The 19,411-nt window shown below is 50.7% G+C and overlaps 3 protein-coding genes across 3 annotated transcripts; 2 read left to right on the forward strand and 1 right to left on the reverse strand.

Moving 5' to 3' along the window:
- Nucleotides 1–111: 111 nt before the first annotated feature.
- AtWU_08516 (major facilitator superfamily domain, general substrate transporter) lies at nt 112–4,836 on the reverse strand (the record flags this gene model as incomplete). The annotated part of the gene is made up of 4 exons (XM_035503624.1): nt 112–2,743; nt 2,813–3,428; nt 3,490–4,105; nt 4,159–4,836. The coding sequence occupies 4 exons, from the start codon at nt 4,834–4,836 to the stop codon at nt 112–114; spliced, it is 4,542 nt and encodes a 1,513-aa protein (XP_035359517.1).
- A 3,455-nt stretch (nt 4,837–8,291) lies between these two features.
- Nucleotides 8,292–15,183, forward strand: AtWU_08517 (bifunctional carbamoylphosphate synthetase/aspartate transcarbamylase; the record flags this gene model as incomplete). The annotated part of the gene is made up of 3 exons (XM_035503625.1): nt 8,292–9,015; nt 9,074–15,072; nt 15,127–15,183. The coding sequence occupies 3 exons, from the start codon at nt 8,292–8,294 to the stop codon at nt 15,181–15,183; spliced, it is 6,780 nt and encodes a 2,259-aa protein (XP_035359518.1).
- A 1,467-nt stretch (nt 15,184–16,650) lies between these two features.
- AtWU_08518 (allantoate permease family MFS transporter) lies at nt 16,651–18,504 on the forward strand (the record flags this gene model as incomplete). The annotated part of the gene is made up of 7 exons (XM_035503626.1): nt 16,651–16,819; nt 16,889–16,933; nt 16,996–17,187; nt 17,254–17,399; nt 17,449–17,508; nt 17,564–17,818; nt 17,908–18,504. The coding sequence occupies 7 exons, from the start codon at nt 16,651–16,653 to the stop codon at nt 18,502–18,504; spliced, it is 1,464 nt and encodes a 487-aa protein (XP_035359519.1).
- Nucleotides 18,505–19,411: the final 907 nt, after the last annotated feature.

A 19,411-nucleotide genomic window follows, 5' to 3' on the forward strand; every position in this document is an offset into this window, starting at 1 on the left:
ATAGCTCTAAATGCACCATGTGATAAGACTACTGTACTCTAGATACAGCTTGGACGTAGGCAGGACTCAACCCCCACAGTCGATGCATCCCATCAAGTCACACACCTTTTGCTAAGAATGTGTCTTGGCGTGGTTCTTCAGGATGCTCATTACCTCCTGCTTATCATCCGCCATTTCAGACTCGTCTCTTTCCCCCCACGGAAATGAATACAAAAAATCCTCTAATACCTCCAAATCACACTCTTCGACCTCATTCAGAGGTGTCTCGACGGGGTTCTCGGGACTGAAATCATCTAAAGCAGAGTCCACAATGGCTCCCGCATCAAGTAGAGCCTTCACACATTCAACCTGGCCCCAATATGAAGCTGCATTCAATGCGGTTTTATGCTTTCCAGTTACCAAGGCCTGGTTGACACCAGCCCCCTGTTCAATGAGAAACATAACAATCTCAACGCTTCCTGATGCGGCTGCTGCTGCAAGCGCACTTCCCAGTGATCCAGTCTCCAGCTGAAGATGGACACTTGCGCCCTTGTCGATCAGGAGTCGGACGCTGTCAATTTTTGCTCCATATGCTGCAGCGGCCAGGGCACTTTCGAAGAATCCTGAGAGAGCCCTATCAATTGTTGCTCCTTTGCTGATAAGGTACTCCATAATTTTGACATTTTCTGCACAGGCAGCACCAGCAAGTTCACTTCCCACGAGCCCATTCTCGAGAGGCAGATCAACCATCGCTCCTTTATCTACCAGAAGTCGGACCACTTCAAAATGGCCACAAGTTGCGGCTATAGCAAGGGCACTTCCGCACTGGCCGAGCGGCATGTTGGTATCCGCTCCATTTTCAATTAGGAACCGAACAAACTCAAGCCGCTCATAATATGCAGCAACTGCAAGGGCGCTTCCATGACTTCCTGGAAGCACCAAATTGACGTTTGCACCCTTGGAGACCAGAAATCGGGCAACCTCAAGCTTACCACCAGCCGCTGCAGCGGCAAGAGGGGATCCATAGCACCCTCCAAGTTGATTTATAACCGCTCCATACTCAACTAGGAGCTGAACCACTTCAAGATGGCCGGAACTAGCTGCAGTTGCAAAACTATTTCCATCTTCTCCCGCCGGCTCGTTGACAGTTGCTCCCTTGTCCAGCAGAAACCTGGCAGCCTCAAGCTCACCACCAGCCGCAGCAGCGGCAAGAGGGCATCCAATGGACCCTCCGGGTAAATTGATTATCGCTCCATTCGCAATTAGAAGTTGCATTAGTTCAAGCCGACCGGCGTATGCTGCAGCTGCGAGAGGGCTTCCAATCTTGTCTCCCCCGAGTTGATTAACATCCGCCCCTTTGTTCAGTAGTAGCTGGACCGCTTCAATATTACCATAGAAGGCAGCAGCAGTAAGAGGGGTTCTATGGTATTCCCCAAGCTGGTTGCTATCAGCCCCTTCGTCAAGCAGGAACTGAATGGCTTCAGGACTACGTAGAGAAGCTGCAGCCACCAGCGGGGTTTCACCGGATTCTCCACGGAAATTGATCCCTGCCCCTGCCCCTTTCTCTAATAATAGTCGTGCTATATCAAGGTGGCCATAAGACACGGCAGCTGTCAGAGCAGTTCCGTGGTAGCGATTAACGTGATTAACAGAGGCTTCGTTTTGTACCAGGAATTCCACAATATCCCTATGACCATTTTCCGCCGCCAAGTATAGAGCATTGCCCCCATCACCCTCATAATCAATAAGTGCACCATTTTTCACAAGCCTCTGGCAAATCGGAAGATGGTTATTCTTCGCAGCTAAGATCAGAAGGCTTTCATCTTTTGAATTCTTCAGAGTGTTATACAGTGCCCCAGCGCTTTTCCACCAATCAAGAAGTATTGCATCGAGGCCAAATGAGCACATAGCAAGTATTGGAAGAGTCGGTGGGGAGAGGTCTTCTGAGATCATCATGTAGGTCTCTAAAAACCTGCCTACATATTTCAATTCGTGCAATCTCCGATTAAAGTTAAATTCGTCGTCCATCACAGCGTCGTACCACCTTTGATAGAAAGGTCCGCTTTGTGTTGGTGAATTCAGAAATCTTTTGAGCAATGAGATAAGCCCATTATCAAAGACTTCCGGATTTGACACCATGGTCTCATAGCGTTGAGCATGGTGCATCCAATGATACCGACAATACATGTGGAAGTGGTTCGTGAGGTGTGTACTGGAATCATCGGTTGACACCTGCTCATCAGTTGATACCTGATCATCAGCGGCTACAAGTGCCCTGGCTGTTCTTTCGGTGGTGTAGGTTGTATCATCTTCCGCTTCACCATGCGCGACCATAAGAGACTGCAGGCAAGCCTTGGCAGCATAACAGTCCGCCTCTCGCGTGTCCCACAATTCCCTCTCGATGAATTCCACTACAGAAGCATGTGGAAATCTCAGATAGCCTGTGGACTCGTCGATTACAAGCAAATTTTGACAAAGACCTAGTAGCGCTTTGATGCTAATCTCTTTTTCTGGCGCATTGTGATCTCCGAGAAATCGAATAGCTGTCACAATGTACTCTGGGCTCACAGGCGAGTATGAACACATCACCCACTTGAAAGCACGATCCACGAGCTGTTTCTGGGAATGGACTCTGGATATCCGGTCATAGATTTCCTTATAAGCATCTGATAGCTCCTTCGGCATAATTGCAAGGCGTTCTCGAACAGCACTGTCAATATTACAGTCCTTGAGTTGTTCAATTTGCAAATTCACCCACTGGAACCTGTTTCGTGGATCAGTATTTGCCCGTCCGAGGAGGCACGGTTAGCTTGAATACAACAGCGAAGCTTACATTCCGTTGCTCTTTTCTGTGAGTGTATCGATCGTTTCTGTTTGAACTTCCTTTGAGATACTCGTCCACTTGTTGTCCCAAAGATAGGTAATCCTATTTCTAATAAAGCTTCTGATATCCTTTTCAACGCCCGGATTGTCGGTATATATAACGGGGAATCCTTCAAAGCAGGCCATAATATCCGGCTCCGGACGAGCAGAGACAAACACTCTTACTGAATACTCCGATTGAGTCAACAACAAACTGATGATCTTGAAAAGCTCATGTCTTGACTCCTTGTCACATTCATCAAGAGCATCGAGGACAACTGTGATTCGGCTATACTGGTCCACTGACTGACGCAGGTACTGTGTGCAGGTTTCAATATCTGGTTCGGTCTCCTGATCTTTCATCTTGGCAAAGAGGCTCTGAACATCTTTGCGAATCTTGATACTGGGAGACTCTTTTTCGGGTGGACATGCCAATTGGCGCAAAAGGCTCCTGATCACATCACCTGATAACTGAAAGCTCTGTCCTCTACGTTCACAATAGTAGAAAGCCAGTCCCTCATTAGGCTCTCTAGTTTCCAAAAGATGATCAATGACCATAGACGTCAAGAAGCTTTTCCCAGTGCCAACTGTGGTTATAGTCAATTCAGCGATTCCCTTGTCTTTCCCCCTTGGAAGCGGAAGACTTACTGGACCCTTGCAACCAGGTAACCTCTGGTGAAATGCTCCGCTCCCAGTCTTCGAAGATTGGATCATGAAGAATCCATTGGCATGTATCGGCCGCTCGGTCTTTCTTCTTGGGGTTATGACGGTCAAATGGCTTGTGTGGTGAAATCCAGGTGAGAATATCTGACACTCGCCATTCATCCATCTGCTCAAAGAGGGCATTGAAGCTTTTCACGACGAATGAATCAAACCCACGGAACTTTTCCAGTACTTTGAGGATATCATTGATATTTTCACTCATTTGGCCAGTTATCTCATTCTGACAATGTTGGACGATTTCAAGCAGCTCGGCAAAACGATTTTTCAGATTTGTAACGTGGTCTTGCCCTGTCTGCGGTCTCAAGAACGCACCAACCAGGTGAGAGGCGGTATGCTCTTTGAATCGCTTGGAAGCGAATATGAGAAGCTTCAATGCTGCGACATAGAGATTGACAAGAGCGGACTGAAGCATTTCCCATAGCTCAAGGTCCACCTTCCCTCGATAAATCTCCTCGTATGCGCTTCCGCAGCTGATATTCCGGACGAGGATATCGGCCGTCATGGCTGCAGCTGCAGTTTCCGCGTCTGCATTGGTCGGCACCTGAATTCATCAGCCAAAGGATTACTGCGAGAAGACTTGTGCTTGGAACATACCTGCAAAATACCTTTAACCAAGGGCCAGACTATGCTCGCGGGCTGGGGCAGGAATTGAACGCCGATGTCCCCAACTGTGGTAAGACAATCAATAATCCGCCCAGTGTACTCCCGAGGGATGATCGTGTGGCCATGGATCTTGATTTTGTAGGTTCGATCATTCCATTGCTTCTGCCTTTCCCGAGTCATCTCGATTATTGTCCGAACATCTGTACCTGTAATGGTAGATGATGTTGGCTCCTCATTTGACCGGAACTCAGCCGGTGTCACCATGAGCTCTTTGAGCTGTTCTTGCTCCTCTGGTGACAGGGACTCAAAGCTCTTTTGCCACAAGTCTTCGGGGGATTTATTGGCAGGGACCGTTGGCGTAAGTGAATCCTCTCTCTCGTAAGACGCGTCGTTCGCTCCCGCATCCTTCTTCGCCGTCAATGGAAGGCTGTCAGGGTCATTGGGGTTGGTCTTCTTGTCAGCATCATTTGACAGAGACTCGGAGGTAAGTCTCGGAATCTGGGGAATTGACGAAATCTTGCAAGGTCTCGGTACGGGATGGGCATTAGGGAAGGTGGCTGGTGCGGTAGCAGAGGAAGAAGGTCCTCCAGTAGGACTGTCCTTCACTCCTTTCGCTCTCGAACTTCCCCTTTTCGACGTAAAGATCTTGAAACAGTTTAAGAGTCCCATGGGAGAAAGGGTCATGTAGCTTGGCGGCTTGTTTGGCGAGGAGACTCAGCTGGCTAAGATCGTTTAGCTCAAATCGCGTAGACCATGGCGAAGCGAAAAGAACGCAGATAAGAAGGAAAAGAAGGAGTCTTGCCTGCTACTTAGTGTTAGCCAGGTCGCAGGCGAGCTCAGCTCATGCAGCCCAGAGACCCAATCAGATTGACAAGGCGAGAGGTTTGCAGCTGCGGAGCCATCCATGGCGCTAAATGTTTGTTGGCCCAAAATCGGGGCTGACGAGGGACAGGAGTTGTCAAATCGTCCTCGAACATGCTGTTAATCCAGTTCAGCCAACGCAACCTTTTTCATGATGTCCAGTGTATATGTCCAAATTTGCTGCACGGAGTACTCGGAACTCGTAAGGGAAGAAAGGGCAAAGTGCCAGCATCAGTAGTACTAGGCATCGTCGTGTCCAGCCCCACTCCCCGGGGATCATCCGCCCGTAGTTTGTGCCCGATCGCGGATCTGTGCTCAAGAGGGGTGCGAACAGCTGTCACTCAAGGAACGAGAGCCAGATTCCACTCCTGTGCAATCTAGAAAGATAGGTTAGAACAATTCGGACATATTTCTCGACTTGCCTACTCATCACCTTTGGCCAAGCAATTTACGGTTCAATAAAACGCTACACATCATGGCCAGATAAACTATATTTCCGCCAGATGCTAACATCAGATAAGAAGAACTTTCAACTGCTAAATAAAGATGACAGCCTTGACTTGACTTCCAAAGCCTATGGATGTAGGCCGTCGCTCACTTATGCCGACGTGTACTGTATCTCGCAAGTAGCCTGATTTGTAGGTGTTTTTGATACAGACATGTAGGCTTCATTCTCAATCTGACCCAATTACGACTCATTTAGGGAGAAATCGCGAATCTTTTGCGAAGTCTGGATCCTCGCGCAAGTCATTCTTTCTCCCCATTACTCATTGTTTTGATACCTTGCCTTCAAGTCAATGCCGGCTTTCCAGAGGCACCAGTAGCAATTGGTGAATTCTGGGCATGTAACAGAGGACTTATCTCAGCCGATAAAACGAGTCTTAGTATTGATGCAGGAATCTCGAAGATCTCGACCCCAGACCAAGATAATAGTCTACCCCAATATCCGTAATGCCCGAAACCTCGAGCAAGGCGGCAAAGTATTTCAGAAAGTAGCATAACATGCAAAGTGGATTGTGCCGTGAGGAAAGCTGTCGTATCACCAGCTCCTCGGACTCGTCTTAAATGCCTTACCATCTCTGTTAACCATGGGCAGCCACCAAATGAAGTGTTTAGTGTCCCGGCGAAAGGCAGAAGGGCTTGTCGGGAACGCGGGACATGAAATCTTCAGCTTCCAATAAAGCCATCGGGAGATGTCTAAATGTTCGAGCCAACGTGCTCAGGACCCACGCGTCAGTCATCACGCGGCAGTAAACGACATATGACACGTTAATCTCTCGGACGGGGCGCGATGAGTGACATAAGGCCTTTTCTCAGCTATGGCCAAGGCGCGGATTTGCGAATCAAGGGAAAATCGAAGAAACTCGCCCGAGGAAACTGTTTACAGTCAGTTTAGAGCCTTAGTGTGAATCTGCAGCTACTTCAAGGAGGTTGGGGAAGGGCGGCGCTTCTATGAAAGGGATGCTGCCAGCTTGTCGCTTTGCGTAGAATATCGGACATTAAACAGGGAGTCTGGAGATTGAATCACAGAGTGCGCACTTAAATCAAATGAACTTGGAGAACGCACAACCACGTGCCTTGACATTGACTCTCCATGTGCTTGATCCGAATGCTGCAGGACACAAATAGAATGCAAAATGGGCCTCATAGTCACAAGTCGAGAGCAAATGCTAGCATCATAATAATCCGTATTTCATATATCCACAGAAGCGGAGGTATGTGTCCTGGGAATTCCGATAGGGCTGAGACATGGATTTAAGGTAAATGGAAGATACTATATTAGAGCGGTGTGCAAATATATATAATGATATGTCCTCATTTTCTCCGTGCTTAAGGCAATTGCGGACCACACAAAATATGTATGGTACCTCATTTTAGTTTGGATAGAATATCACATAATGAGAGAATTAATGAGACGACATTGAATATTCTACATGGTAGATAGATGGTTAGGTTGTCAACTTGTTCATTAATGCGAGGAACCCGTCCAGAAACGCCAATAATGCAGGAACGGAATAGCCACATGATGCGGGGATTTTAAGGTAAAATAAAACAAGGAGCTTGAGCAGATATTGCATACAGTCTACAGAGTATACAGCGGAAAAAGAAGGTTCAACGCAGTAGCTGTAAGATGCTAAATTCTTTGTTCCAGAAGGTACTCAACCAACGGCATCCCACCGAAAGGCCGAAAAAAGTACACTTTCCGATAACGGTTGGCATTGAGTTTGCTGAAAGCGCCAATCGGGCCGATGATTGGAGGGAAGTGAAGCCAGGCATCGGACCGGATCCAGAACCAAAAGCCAAGGCAGGCAAACCGGGTAGGATACTAGCGCTCACCGCCTGCAGTGGCCACAGGCTGCAAGCGTGGTCGATCCGTGTGGCGAACTGTCCCCCAAAGAACCAATGGACTGTGACGGAGACGGGCCATCTCGGCAGTTTTTTTTGGGGCTGGTGGCACTAACAGGCAGGAAGGTCTGTGTGTGCGGCAGAACCGCTCTCTGCAACCCCCTCCACCGAACTGCAATCCTAATACGAGACTAACCTAGAAAAGAGCTTTCTGCTTGCGATGACCTCACTCGGTTACACATTGGTGGCTGTTGTCCCGTCTAATCCTCGTCAGGGGATGTATTCCGTATTGAGAGTGAGTCGTCAGATGGGTATAAAATCCATACTGATTGAAATCAGTCCCTCAATTTGAAATACCAGTAGTAGATTAGATGTCAAGGAAAAATGCCATTCACGCTGTGACGGATGAGTCAATGCAGCAATTGGAACTCGGGGAAGGGAAGGGGAGGGGAGGAGGGGGATGGGACTTGACTGGCTCCGGATTGCGGACAGGAATTGCTTAGACTCCATAATTAGCAATGGAAAGAAAGCAAACGAAGGCTCCCAGTGCTCAACCCCCTCAAAATCCCCAAAAAATGTCGAGAAAAATTTTCTTCGGAGGCGGTCAGGGCCAGCAGAACGGCTCATGATCCCCGGATCGGTGAGTTCAACAGCCCAATGAGAGAGCTCCATCAAGCCCGCCGTACACAAAATTTTATTCTTGAGAATTCTTCTTTCTCCTCCTCTCCTCTCTCTTTCCTATATTCTTCCTCCTCCCGTGCAGAAGCAGCAGAATCACTCTACTCCCTCCCCTCTTGCATCTTTCTCAAAAGGGTCTTGGAGGCTGCTGATGCTACGGTAGAGAGAATACCCCCCAGTCATACAGTCCCCGAGAGGACCTTTTTCCCCTCCCCCCACATACACAGTCACCACCCAGAATGCCGCAGTCCGCTGGTCACGAGGAGGCTGCCCTCCCCTCCTCCCCTCTCTCTGGAGGCGCTGTGGCCTACAACCAGATCAACAAGGAATTGCAGCCGCTTCCCCCGATGGAAGCTCACAATGGGGCCGTGATCCCTCCCGCTTCGGCTCCCTACCGGGGCAGCAATGGGAGGATGGTCGCCGTCGAGCTTGAGGATGGCACCGTCTACCAGGGCTACAGCTTTGGTGCCGAGAAGAGTATCGCCGGTGAATTGGTCTTCCAAACCGGTATGGTGGGATACCCAGAGTCCATCACGGATCCCTCGTATCGGGGCCAAATCCTCGTCGTTACCTTCCCCCTCGTCGGTAACTATGGTGTCCCCTCCCGGGAGACCATGGATGAGTTGTTGAAGACTCTTCCCAAGTACTTCGAGTCCACCCAGATTCACATCGCGGGTCTGGTCGTTGCTACTTACGCCGGAGAGGAATACTCCCACTTCCTTGCTCAATCCTCCCTTGGCCAGTGGCTGAGGGAGCAAGGTGTTCCTGCCGTCCATGGTGTCGATACCCGTGCTCTCACCAAGCGCATCCGTCAAAAGGGTAGCATGCTGGGTCGTCTGCTGCTCCAGAAGTCTGAGACTGTCAGCGATGCCACTGTTATCCCCACGGAGAAGGACAGCTGGAAGCCTTTCTTCGAACAGATCGAATGGGTTGACCCCAACAAGAAGAACCTGGTCGCCGAAGGTAGGCACCCCACTCACAACTCAGGCGAGAATGATCATTTCTGACTTGTATATGACAGTGTCGATCAAGGAACCCAAGCTTTTCTCGCCTCCCGAGAATGTCGCCCTCAAACACCCCTCCGGTCGCCCGGTGCGTGTCCTCTGCTTGGACGTGGGCCTGAAGTTCAACCAGCTGCGCTGCTTGCTTGCCCGCGGTGTTGAGGTTCTCGTCGTTCCCTGGGATTATGACTTCCCTACTCTTGCTGGAAAGGACTATGACGGTCTGTTCGTCTCGAACGGTCCCGGTGACCCGGCTACCCTTGCCACCACCGTCAACAACCTCAGCAAGACCCTGAAGGAGGCCCGGACTCCCGTCTTCGGTATTTGCTTGGGTCACCAGCTGATCGCTCGCTCCGTCGGCGCCCAGACTCTGAAGATGAAGTTCGGTAACCGTGGTCACAACATTCCCTGCACTAGCATGCTCAGCGGAAAGTGCCACATCACTTCCCAGAACCACGGTTATGCCGTGGACTCTAACAGCCTCCCCGAGGGCTGGGAGGAGCTCTTCGTTAACGCCAACGACGGTAGCAACGAGGGTATCCGTCACGTCAGCCGGCCCTTCTTCAGTGTCCAGTTCCACCCTGAAAGCACTCCTGGTCCCAGAGATACCGAATACCTGTTCGACGTCTTCATCAACAGCATCAAGGACACCATGGCTTCCTCTGAAGCTCTTCAGAAGCCTGTCTCTTTCCCTGGTGGCGCCAAGGAGGAGAACATCAGAATCGCTCCTCGCGTTTCCGTGAAGAAGGTCCTGATCTTGGGTAGTGGTGGTCTGAGCATTGGCCAGGCTGGTGAGTTTGACTACTCCGGTAGTCAGGCCATCAAGGCTTTGAAGGAGGAAGGCATCTACACCGTCTTGATCAACCCCAACATTGCCACTATCCAGACCTCCAAGGGTCTGGCTGACAAGGTCTACTTCCTCCCTGTGAACGCCGACTTTGTTCGCAAGGTGATCAAGCACGAGCGCCCTGATGCCATCTACTGTACCTTCGGTGGCCAGACCGCTCTGCAGGTCGGTATTCAGCTCAAGGATGAGTTCGAGTCCCTCGGTGTCAAGGTCCTCGGTACCCCTATTGATACTATCATCACCACCGAAGATCGTGAGCTGTTTGCTCGCAGCATGGACTCCATCAATGAGAAATGTGCCAAGTCCGCATCTGCCTCCAACTTGGAAGAGGCCATGGGAGTCGTTGAAAGCATCGGCTTCCCCGTTATCGTCCGTGCTGCCTATGCCCTTGGAGGTCTTGGCAGTGGTTTCGCCGATAACATGGATGAGCTGAGGGAGCTCTGCCTCAAGGCTTTCGCTGCCAGTCCTCAGGTGCTGATTGAGCGCAGTATGAAGGGATGGAAGGAAATCGAGTACGAAGTCGTCCGTGATGCCCGGGACAACTGCATCACTGTCTGTAACATGGAGAACTTCGACCCTCTCGGTATCCATACCGGTGACTCTATCGTTGTTGCTCCTTCCCAGACTCTTTCTGACGAAGACTACAACATGCTGCGTACAACTGCCGTCAACGTCATTCGCCACCTTGGTGTTGTCGGAGAGTGTAACATTCAGTATGCGCTGAACCCCTTCTCCAAGGAGTACTGCATTATCGAAGTCAATGCTCGTTTGTCCAGATCCTCTGCTCTTGCTTCCAAGGCCACTGGTTACCCTCTTGCCTTCATCGCTGCCAAGCTTGGTCTGGGTATCCCCTTGAACGAGATCAAGAACTCGGTCACCAAGGTCACTTGCGCTTGCTTCGAGCCTTCCCTTGACTACTGTGTCGTGAAGATTCCCCGTTGGGATCTCAAGAAGTTCACCCGTGTCTCCACCCAGCTCGGTTCTTCCATGAAGAGTGTTGGTGAGGTCATGGCTATCGGACGTACTTTCGAGGAAGCTATTCAGAAGGCTATCCGCTCAGTCGACTTCCACAACCTTGGATTCAACGAGACCAATGCCCTCATGTCCATCAAGGGCGAACTGCAGACTCCCTCTGACCAGCGTCTGTTTGCCATTGCCAACGCCATGGCTACTGGCTACAGCGTCGACGATATCTGGAAGCTTACCCAGATCGACAAGTGGTTCCTGAGCAGACTTAAGGGTCTTAGCGACTTCAGCAAGCTCATGACCCAATACAATGCCACCAGTGTGCCCAGGCCCCTTATCCGCCAGGCCAAGCAGCTTGGTTTCTCGGATCGTCAGCTGGCCAAGTTCCTCAGCTCCAACGAGCTGGCTATCAGACGTCTGCGTGTCGAGTCTGGTATCATTCCCATTGTGAAGCAGATTGATACAGTTGCTGCTGAGTTCCCCTCGGTCACCAACTACTTGTACCTCACATACAACGCCTCTGAGCACGATGTCAACTTTGAGGACAAGGGTATCATGGTTCTCGGATCTGGTGTTTACCGTATTGGTTCATCCGTCGAGTTCGATTGGTGTTCCGTGCGGGCTATCCGTACCCTTCGTGAACAGGGCCACAAGACGGTCATGGTCAACTACAACCCGGAGACTGTCAGTACCGACTATGATGAGGCTGACCGGTTGTACTTCGAGAACATCAACTTGGAGACCGTCCTTGACATCTACCAGTTGGAGTCCTCTAGCGGTGTGATTATCTCCATGGGTGGTCAGACTCCCAACAACATTGCTCTGCCCCTGCACCGCCTGAACGTTCGCATCCTTGGTACCTCTCCCGAGATGATCGATGGTGCTGAGAACCGTTACAAGTTCTCCCGCATGCTTGACCGTATTGGAGTTGACCAGCCGGCTTGGAAGGAGCTTACTAGCACTGAGGAGGCTACCGAATTCTGTAACAAGGTCGGCTACCCTGTGCTTGTCAGACCTTCTTACGTGCTTTCCGGAGCTGCCATGAACACTGTCTACTCTGAGCACGACTTGGCCAGCTACCTCAACCAGGCTGCTGAGGTCTCCCGTGAGCACCCTGTGGTTATCACCAAGTACATTGAGAACGCCAAGGAGATTGAGATGGATGCTGTGGCTCGCAACGGTGTCATGGTTGGACACTTCATCTCTGAACACGTTGAGAACGCCGGTGTCCACTCTGGTGATGCCACTTTGATCCTGCCCCCGCAGGACCTGGATCCCGAGACCGTTCGCCGCATTGAGGAGGCTACCCGGAAGATCGGAAACGCTCTGAACGTCACTGGTCCTTACAACATCCAGTTCATCGCCAAGGACAACGATATCAAGGTCATCGAGTGTAACGTCAGAGCTTCTCGCTCTTTCCCCTTCGTCTCGAAGGTTATGGGCGTTGATCTCATTGAGATGGCTACTAAGGCGATGATCGGCGCTCCCTTCGCTGAATATCCTCCTGTTTCCATCCCTAAGGACTATGTCGGTGTGAAGGTGCCCCAGTTCTCCTTCTCTCGTCTCTCGGGTGCCGATCCCGTCCTGGGTGTCGAGATGGCCTCCACTGGAGAAGTCGCATCTTTCGGTCGTGACAAGTACGAAGCCTACCTCAAGGCCTTGATCTCCACCGGTTTCCGCCTTCCCAAGCGTAACGTGCTGTTCTCTATCGGTTCCTACAAGGAGAAGATGGAGATGCTGCCCTCGATCCGCAAGCTGCACCAGATTGGGTTTAACCTCTTCGCCACCTCCGGTACTGCTGATTTCCTGAAGGAGAACGGCGTCCCCGTCAAGTATCTCGAGATCCTTCCGGGAGAGGAGGAGGACATTAAGTCCGAGTACTCGCTCACTCAGCACTTGGCCAACAACCTGATTGACTTGTACATCAACTTGCCGTCCAACAACCGGTTCAGACGTCCTGCCAACTACATGAGTAAGGGTTACCGCACTCGTCGTATGGCTGTTGACTACCAGACTCCTCTGGTCACCAACGTCAAGAACGCCAAGATCCTCATTGAGGCCATTGCTCGCCACTTTGCTCTCAACGTGCAGACCATTGACTACCAGACCAGCCACCGCACTATCATCCTGCCCGGATTGATCAACGTCGCTGCTTTCGTGCCCAACCTGATGGTTCCTGGCTCCCCTGACTTCCAGGCCATGACCAAGGCATCCATTGCCGCTGGTTTCAGCATGGTTCGCGTGATGCCCGTTGGTGTTGACGCTTCGGTCACCGATGCTCGTGCTCTGAAGATTGCCCAGCAGAATGCTGAGAAGTCCTCTTTCTGCGACTTCAACTTCTCTGTTGTGGCCACTGCTGACAACGCCGACCAGATCGGACAAGTGACGGGAGACGTGGGCTCGCTCTTCATCCCCTTCAACCACCTGTCTGGCAACATCAGCAAGGTTGCTACGGTCACCAACCACTTCGGTAACTGGCCGTCCAGCAAGCCTATCATCACCGATGCCAAGTCTACTGACCTGGCCTCCGTGTTGCTGTTGGCCAGCCTCCACAGCCGCAACATTCACGTCATGAGTGTGTCGTCCAAGGAGGACATCAGTCTCATTGCTCTCAGCAAGGAGAAGGGTCTTAAGGTGACTTGCGATGTTTCCGTCTACAGTCTGTTCCTTACGAAAGATGACTTCCCCGAGTGCAGCTCGCTGCCCTCGGTTGAGGACCAGAAGGCCTTGTGGGAGCACCTGAGCACCATCGATGTCTTCTCTGTCGGCAGCATCCCTTACCAGGTTGCTGGTGAGAAGAGCTCTCCTGTCGCCGGTATCGCCGAGACTCTGCCGCTCTTGTTCACTGCCGTCTCGGAGGGTCGCCTGACTGTTGAGGACATTGTCGCTCGTCTCTACGAGAACCCTAAGAAGATCTTCGAGCTTCACGACCAGGCCGACAGCTCCGTCGAGATCGAGGTTGACCGGCCGTACCTGTTCCAGGCACCCCAGGGTGCTTGGTCTCCTTTCAACGGCAAGAACGTTAGAGGGTCTGTGCAGCGTGTTGTTTTCCAGGGTAAGACCTCTTGCCTTGACGGTGAAATCATCTCCGATGCTTCCACTGGAACCGACATGTCCACCCACCGGATTGTGCCTGCCTCTCCTTCCGTGAAGGCCATGTCCCCTATGGTGCATGCTCGTCCCGAGAGCTCTCTCGACCGCAGACTGTCCTTCTCTGGAACTCCTCTCCGCCCCGGCCGCAAGCTTGCTGAGCAGGCCCCTGCTGTGGGAGAGCTTGGACCTCCTCTGTACACCCCCGTTCCCCAGGTGTCTTCCTCTCTCCTTGAGATGCTCTCCCGGTCCACCTTCAGACAGAAGCACGTGCTGTCCGTTAACCAGTTCACTCGGGCTGATCTGCACCTGCTCTTCACTGTGGCCCAGGAGATGCGGCTGGGAGTCCAGCGCCAGGGTGTGCTTGATATCCTGAAGGGCCGTGTTCTGTGCACTCTCTTCTATGAGCCTTCCACCCGGACGTCCGCTTCTTTCGATGCTGCCATGCAGCGTCTGGGAGGCCGCACCATTGCCATCTCCACCGAGCACTCCTCGACTAAGAAGGGTGAGACCCTGCAGGATACCGTCCGCACTCTCGGCTGCTACGGAGATGCCGTTGTTCTGCGTCACCCCGATCCCAGCAGCGCCGAGACCGCGGCCAAGTTCTCTCCTGTCCCCATCCTCAACGGTGGCAACGGCAGCGTTGAGCACCCCACCCAGGCGTTCCTCGACCTCTTCACCATCCGTGAGGAGCTCGGCACCGTTACCGGCCTGACCATCACCTTCACTGGTGACCTGCGTTACGGCCGCACTGTGCACTCGCTGCTGAAGCTGCTCCAGTTCTACGATGTTCGCGTCCAGCTGGTTGCGCCCAAGGATCTTTCCCTGCCTGAGGAAGTCCGCCAGCAAGTCATCGCCTCTGGCCAGCTTGTTGTGGAGTCTGAGGAGCTGACTCCTGAGATCGTTGCCCGCTCCGATGTTCTGTACTCTACCCGTGTGCAGAAGGAGCGCTTCAGCGATCTGGCTCAGTACGAGCGTCTGAAGAACAGCTTCGTCATTGACAACGCTCTTCTGAAACACGCCAAGAGCCACATGGTCGTGATGCACCCTCTGCCCCGTAACGCGGAGATCTCGGAGGAAGTTGACTTCGACCAGCGGGCAGCCTACTTCCGCCAGGTTAGTTTCTCCCCCGCCCCCTTGACTGAACATGATGCTGATGTTGGACTACAGATGAGATATGGTCTCTACTGCCGTATGGCTCTGCTTGCGTTGATTCTGGCGCCTTAGGTCATTCCGGGGTATTGACGAGTACTACGATTTGAGGGAACCCAAGGATTTCTGTGGCGTTGTTTCACAGGTCTTAATGGCGACCTCCAAGCATCATGTGTGATTTATGTTGCGTGTTGCTTTTCTTCCTTTTTTCCGCATTGGCTGGTGTTTTTCGAAAAGTTAAGCAGTGTTATACATATACCGCGTAGGCTGCGAGGCGATTAGAATGCCCGCATGATAGATTAGATGAATTTCCTTCCATGAACACAATCATCCCGTTATGTGTGATGTATGTGGTGTGTGTATTATGTATTGTGTGTGATGTGTGTGTGTTTTATGTGTGTGTTCTGTGTGTTGTGTGTGTCGTGTTCGTTATGTGTGTGTTTTGTGTGTGTGGTGTTTTCTGTTGTGTTTGGCGTTTTCTTTATTTTTTTTGGCGTGTTTTCTTTTCTTTTACCTTTTTTTCCTTGTTTCTTTTCTTTTATCATTGGGTTTGGATGGACGGACTTTGGGATTTTGGGAATACTGGACTGGCGTTGAATTCTTCAGGACATTATGGGTGGGATGGACAACAACAACAACGACAACAAGAGATACCCCTGACGACTACTAACAAGATACCACCGAGAAATGTTGATCATATCTCGCAACAATATTATGATGATTATTCGATGCCACCTATTTTCCATTCATTCCATTTTCCATACCTTGTATACTTGTATTCCCAGTCTATGCTGGACAAATCTAACTTTTAAGTATTATTAGTAAGAATGAGGGTTACCTTTGCATAAAACTTCACACTTCCTACATAAATTACTGTGCAAATTAGTTATGATCATATTATGCACAACGAAACGCTGCCAACTGGTTTGAGCGATGAACCAGATAGTATAATTTAGCATCTCAGCTCTCGACCGAGTGAGCCAGATGACGTTGAGCGGGCTGCAGATGGCGTGCTTTCTCCTCCAGAATACACCACTTCGGGCCTCTTATTCATCAGTCAACTGTGTACCCAGAATAACTATCAACTGTTCAATACAAAGATCAGCAGTCTGAATATCACTTACAGAGCAATATAATTTCTCACCAATACTATGCAGGTCTTACTTATCATATCCAGGTAGTGGGTCTACTATTAAACAATCCATCATCACCACCAGGAACATCTACCTCTTTAACCCCACCCCCAAACCTTGTAAACTTTACTTCCTCCTATGTGGATTACTCCACCAATCTCGCCATTACCGCTCCAGATTGCGCATCGGCTCGTGGATGCAAATATGCCATAGCGGGCAAGGATTAACCCTTCTGGACCCTGACAATGCCTTTCATCGCGGCTGCCATGATGTCTGTCCCACGTGGAGTGCGACCCCAGCAGACTCTTATATAGTCCCGTCTTGTCATGCAATATTAATCACTTGACGCTGTCTGCAACTTTCCAAGTTACTGTCAGGAACAGTAATCCATACCCCTGCTACGAGCAGCATGGCATCCACGCCCGAAAAGACAATAGAGGCCGACGAAAAGGCCGCCTCCCCAACCACAAGCAGCGTCACCAACATCAACGAGAAAGCCCTACTTCGCAAACTAGACTTTCGTCTCCTCCCACCACTAACCATCCTATATCTCTTATCATTCCTCGATCGCAGCAATGGTACCCCGTTCCTTCTGCCTTGCACCTGATAACAATCCCCCAAATCTAATCAATACTTCAATCCTATAGTGGGAAACGCCCGACTCGAAGGCATGGCCACTGAGATCCACATGTGTATGTCCCACCCGCCCCTACCACACCACATCAGATGAAAACAAACCCTAACCAAACAACAGCAGGAGACCAATACCTCACCGGCCTAACCCTCTACTTCATCGGCTATGTCCTTTTCGAAGTTCCCTGCAACATCGTCCTGAAGAAAACCACACCCCGGATCTGGCTCCCCACATTAACCTTAGTCTGGGGTGTTGTGGCGACGCTTCTGGGCGTGGTGCAGAACTATGCGGGATATCTAACTTCGCGAACTGGTACACATGTCACCCCTAAACCAACCGTATTATTATATGCACAATGCTAAAAATGTAATAAAACAGCCCTCGGCATAGCAGAAAGCGGCCTCTTCCCCGGCGTCGTCTTCTACCTATCAATGTGGTATAAACGCAACGAGCAACACTACCGCGTAGCTCTATTCTTCAGTGCTGCTTCGTTGGCAGGTGCTTTTGGAGGGATATTAGCATGGGTTTGTACCCCATCCCTTTCTATTCTAGCCCAGCTAATGATGAATACAGGGAATAGCCCACATGAAAGGCGTAGGCGGATACAGCGGCTGGAGATGGATCTTTATCCTGGTACTATCCCCAACTCCCCTACCTCAAACCCTAACTAACAGAAAGGGGAATAAAGGAAGGCCTCCTAACAGTCCTCATGTCCATCGGCGCCTACTTCTGGGTCTACAACTACCCCTCAACAGCCGAATTCCTAACCCCCGAAGAGCGCCAATTCATCCAATTCCGTCTGAAGAACGACAACGACTCTACCCGCGACGAGCAATTCACCTGGAGTGCAGTCTTCGACGCCTTCAAAGATATCAAAGTCTGGTTATACGGACTAGCCTTTCATACGATGTCGCTTCCACTCTACACTCTATCTTTATTCATGGTGAGCTAACAACAACCCACCCCCAATCGCCTCCAACCACCCGAACATGCATAGCACTCACTAACATTCACATCTATATAAAAATATAGCCAACAATTATTTCCGCCCTAGGCTACACATCCGCGCAAGCCCAACTCCTCACCGTCCCGCCCTACGCCGTCGCCTTCGTCCTAACCATAACCGTCGCCATCCTATCAGAGCGCACGCACCGTCGCGCGCCCTTCATTCTGGGTTCTACGGCACTAGCATGCATAGGCTATATCCTTCTACTAACTGATCATCGACCCGGGGTATCCTATCTAGGGACGTTCTTCGCTGCAGCGGGGATCTACCCCGCCGTGGCGATTGTGTTGTCATGGCCGGCGAATAATGTCTCCGGTCAGACGAAGAGGTGTATTGCGAATGCGATGCAGATTTCCATTGGGAATTTGGGCGCTGTGTTGGGGACGCAGTTGTATCGGACGGAGACGAGTCCGAGGTATTTTCTGGGTCATGGGTTTGCGTTGGGGTATTTGGTGGCGAACTTGGTGGTTGTGGGGGTGTTGTGGGAGGTGCTGAGGAGGGAGAATAGGGTTAAGGCGGAGGTGAGGGAGAGGGAGGGAATGGAGGCGTTGATGGGGGATGTGGGGGATGCTGAGGGGGACTTTTTGGGGGATAGGGATCCGAGATGGATTTTTCAGACGTAGTCTGGGTACTGTGTAGTTACTTTGGAGGTATTAGGATTATGATAGTTGTATGACTCTCTTGTACGTTCAATCAAGGTGTCTGCTTCGTGTTCTCGTTTTTGAAGGGTTTTAAGTAAGGTGATATGAATAACCCTAAATCGCACGTAGCTGGATAAAATGAACCTCTTAGCAGCTATGAAGAATAGTTGCCCTAAGAATGAAAGGGCCAGCTATAGCAACCGGGTAAGTAATGCTCATTTAAGCAAAAAGGCTGCAAAAAAAGGCACCAGAGTGGAGGATACTCACGAGTTTGCGCGCATCTACTCGAGATCCCTTCCACAAGTTTTGTAGCTTCTTCTGGCCGGTTTTCCTTCAGTCCGTTCCTCCATTGTCTGCTATCACATAGTATACCATCTCGACATCTACTCCTCCATAGTCTGTCTTACCATCGTCCCTTTCTCCCCTTTCTACCACGCCTATTCGAGGAAATACATGGAAGAGGATCAGAGCCTTGATAAATAATAGATAGCGTACAGATCATCAATCCGCCTAGGGAGTGTGCTTCCAGGCTAGGATTAAACCTCAGCCTTGACAAACGAAATAAACTGTAACAGCATCATTCCATCATGCAAGTAGGACCAGGGTGGTGAGGAGTACAGCGCATCAGGCTAGTCAAACTGCATTAACAGAATAAAAAACAGTGAGTGTACATGCTTGTATGTACGTGCAAGTGTTTGTGTGTGTGCGAGAGAGAGGGAGGAGAGATGAGGAAAGAGAGATAGATGGAGGAACGTATCTTGAGTTGCCTAATTCGGTAGTCCTGTCCCAAGGCCAACATGACTTCCCAAAAGAGACATCTTTAGTCACGACTTCGTTCTCCTTCTCAGTTCCTTCCTCTCTTGTTCTGGAGACATCATCTCCTGGTTAT

This window comes from Aspergillus tubingensis (genome assembly GCF_013340325.1).
Source record: "Aspergillus tubingensis WU-2223L DNA, scaffold_9, whole genome shotgun sequence".
Classification (NCBI taxonomy): Eukaryota; Fungi; Ascomycota; class Eurotiomycetes; order Eurotiales; family Aspergillaceae; genus Aspergillus; species Aspergillus tubingensis.